The sequence below is a fragment of the Lathyrus oleraceus genome, chromosome 4, assembly GCF_024323335.1.
Source record: "Lathyrus oleraceus cultivar Zhongwan6 chromosome 4, CAAS_Psat_ZW6_1.0, whole genome shotgun sequence".
NCBI lineage: Eukaryota > Viridiplantae > Streptophyta > Magnoliopsida > Fabales > Fabaceae > Lathyrus > Lathyrus oleraceus.
Genome location: NC_066582.1, coordinates 237,625,896 through 237,628,964, shown reverse-complemented (window position 1 = coordinate 237,628,964; position 3,069 = coordinate 237,625,896). Strand labels below are relative to the sequence as shown.

The 3,069-nt window shown below is 37.4% G+C and overlaps 1 protein-coding gene across 1 annotated transcript; it reads right to left on the bottom strand.

Moving 5' to 3' along the window:
* Positions 1–2,197: 2,197 nt before the first annotated feature.
* LOC127136843 (uncharacterized) lies at positions 2,198–2,680 on the bottom strand. The gene has a single exon (XM_051063358.1). The coding sequence runs from the start codon at positions 2,678–2,680 to the stop codon at positions 2,198–2,200; it is 483 nt and encodes a 160-aa protein (XP_050919315.1).
* Positions 2,681–3,069: the final 389 nt, after the last annotated feature.

Here is a 3,069-nt window from a genome sequence, read left to right as displayed (position 1 = left end):
GAGTGAGAATTGAAGAGATGAAACTTGAGAAATTCACCTTCACTGCAGGTTCAGATGGCCACGATTTTGCTCTCAATGGTGCTTAACCTTGCTCTGAATGCTTGATGGAGTGGAAATGGATCAAGAAAGAAGCAGGACTCTTGGAGATTTGAATCTCAAAACAGTGGAGATTCAAACTCGATTTTCAATGAAAATCAGTTATCCTTTGAATGAGAGGGTTTAGGGACGGTGATTCAAAGCTGATGCGCAAGGGTCCTCAATTCAGAGTGAAAGAGCCTCTACTTATAGCCAAGGCATTTCTATTTGCACACTTCTTTCCAATGTTCAAAAATAGCAAAATGGCTCTACATGGATGCATGGGTGTGTGATAGGCCCATGTAATGATGAATTTAGGTCCAAAATCATGTGCGAGAAACATTGAAGTCATGTTATCAAGCCATGCATTTGTGTATGGAAAGTGGAAGTCCAAATATGCCAAATGGTCATTCAACTTTAAGCCATGCGCAAGTCACCCATACTTTGTCCAAATGGGATGAAACTAAACGTTTTTGAAAGGTTTGATCAAGAGGAACAACTTTCATGTTGAACATGTTTTCATTTGATTCTTGGATCATGATGAATTTTGAGGTGGAAGTTTGGAAAATCAAACATCTCAAAAAGATTCTAGGTGTCAAGCCATATATTCACTTCTTCCACCTTGAGTAACTTTTTCTATGGAGTTCAAATGAGAAAAGTTCCTACATAAACGTTGTAGCTCTCTAAAAATAATTCAAATTGGTCACAAATGTTACCTCATTTAGATTTAGCATGAAGGCGGTATGCATTTTAGAAGTTGAGGAAAATCAGTTGTTCAATGGTATTGGCCCAAAATGACCTTTAATGTCTCCTCATATCACATGCATTTAAAAGTTGAATTTGCTCTTGCTCCAAACATAAAGGTTGAAGTAGACATCTTGCATTTGATCATTCAACTTGAATGGATTTCATCTCATAAAAATTTGAGCAAATTATGGTCTTGGGAAGTTGACCTCCAAATTAGGGTTTAGACAAAATGACCTATAATCGTTCACCATAAAAATGACTTTCCAAGCAAAACTAGCTCTCTACCTCAACATGAAAGTTGTTTGGAACATAATTTAGAGTAATTTTGATATTGGAATCATTTTCATATGACAAATATTGTAGGAGATAAGGTCTAGGGAACCCCAATTTTGAATTCCTCTAGTCAACCACCATGAACCAACTTGCTAGCCTGATATTCTCTTGACTTTTGGGACTCATGGAGGATCATATATGCATAAGATTATGAAATGTGAAGTATCCCTTGAAATATTTGATCAATTAGTGAAGAAGCTTGTTGGAGAAGTCACATAAGATATCTAGATGAATTAGAGTTTCAAAGGAAAACCAACTCCAAACTCTTGATGATTTCTTGATCAAAATATCATGTGAAGATCATGGGGATTCATATATGATGCCTATAGCCATATTGAACCAAATCTTGGTTGAGCTTCTTGCAATGAGGGTCTTAAACCCTATATATGAGCTTGATAGATCAAAAGGGTGAGCATGTGCCCTACCTACAAAAGAGTTAAACTATATTTTTGGTATTTTGGTTAGTAAACAAAGAAAAATGAAGTATGATACAATCAAAAGTGCTTGGTGATGTCTTCCAATACAAACCCAATGAATGAGGGGTAAGGAGGATGCCAAGTTGTGATCCCAATGCTAATGCATATGATGAGAATAACATGAGGGATCTTAGGGTCAAAATTGGGGTCTTACAATGACCATTGGAAGATTTAGGCTCAATTTACCCAATTTTGTCAATGCCCCATATTGAGAAAGGCCATGGTGATGATAAAACATTCAACAGTGTTAGAGGCACGTGCACCTTGTCAACATAGATTTAACATTTGTGACATTTTATGGCATAGTTGGATCAATCGGACTCCATGGTCAACCAGTAATAACTAAATTTCAAGATCTTCCTAGAGATGGCATGTCCATTGGTGTGAGTTTGACACGACCCTTCATGAATCTCTTTGATCAATAGGTTTGCTTCGTGTCTGTCCACACATCTGAGTAGAACCATGTCATAGTTTCTTTTATATAACACCTTGTTGCTAAGGAAGAATTTTGATGCCAACCTCCTTAGAGTCTTCTTATATAGGGTTGTTGCATTCACTTGGTATTCTTAATTTTGCAAGTAGTTCTTGATATCATAGAACCGCAGTTTCTCGTTAATTTCTTCTTCAACCAATAGATAATAGGTTGGCATAGGTTTCCGCTCAATTATGATGAATGATGCCTCATTGAGAAATTTGACTTCGAACATAGAGGCTAACATAGCCAAAGCATCTGTTATCTGGTTTTCTTCTCTTGGAACATGATGGAAGGTGATTTCATCAAAGTACTTTATCAATTCCAGAATGTGGGCACGGTGTGGGATTAACTTCTCATCACGGGTTTCCCATTCGCCTTTGAATTGGTAGATCACCAAGGCTGAGTCTCCATACACTTCAAGGATCTTGATTCGGGTGTCAATTGTAGCTTCAATATCCAAGATACATGCTTCATACTCTGCAATGTTATTGGTACATTCAAAACAGAATCTTGTTGTGAAAGGAGTATACCCACCATTAGGATTCATCAACACAAATCCCACAACATGCCCCATGCAATTGGAGGAACCATCAAACATCATCTTCTAATGGGAACCTGGTTCGGGACCTTCATCTGGGCTTGGAGTTTCATAATCTTTCACCAATATAATGTCTTCATCTGGGAAATCGAACTTCAATGGCTCATAGTCTTCAACAGGCTGATTAGCGAGGTAGTCAGACAAAACACATCCTTTGATAGATTTATGGGTTACGTACTAGATGTCGTATTCAGATAACAACACGTGTCAAGGGGCAAGTCTTCCAATCAGAGTAGTCTTCTCAAAGATATACTTTATTGGATCGACTTTGGAGATCAACAAAGTAATGTGACAAATCATATACTGCCTAAGAAGTCTGGAAGCCCATGCTAAAGCATAACATTTTTTCTCTAAAAGTGAATATT

Coding starts and splice junctions, on each gene's coding strand:
- LOC127136843 (XM_051063358.1), bottom strand. CDS start 2,680: ATGGGGCATGTTGTGGGATTTGTGTTGATGAATCCTAATGGTGGGTAT.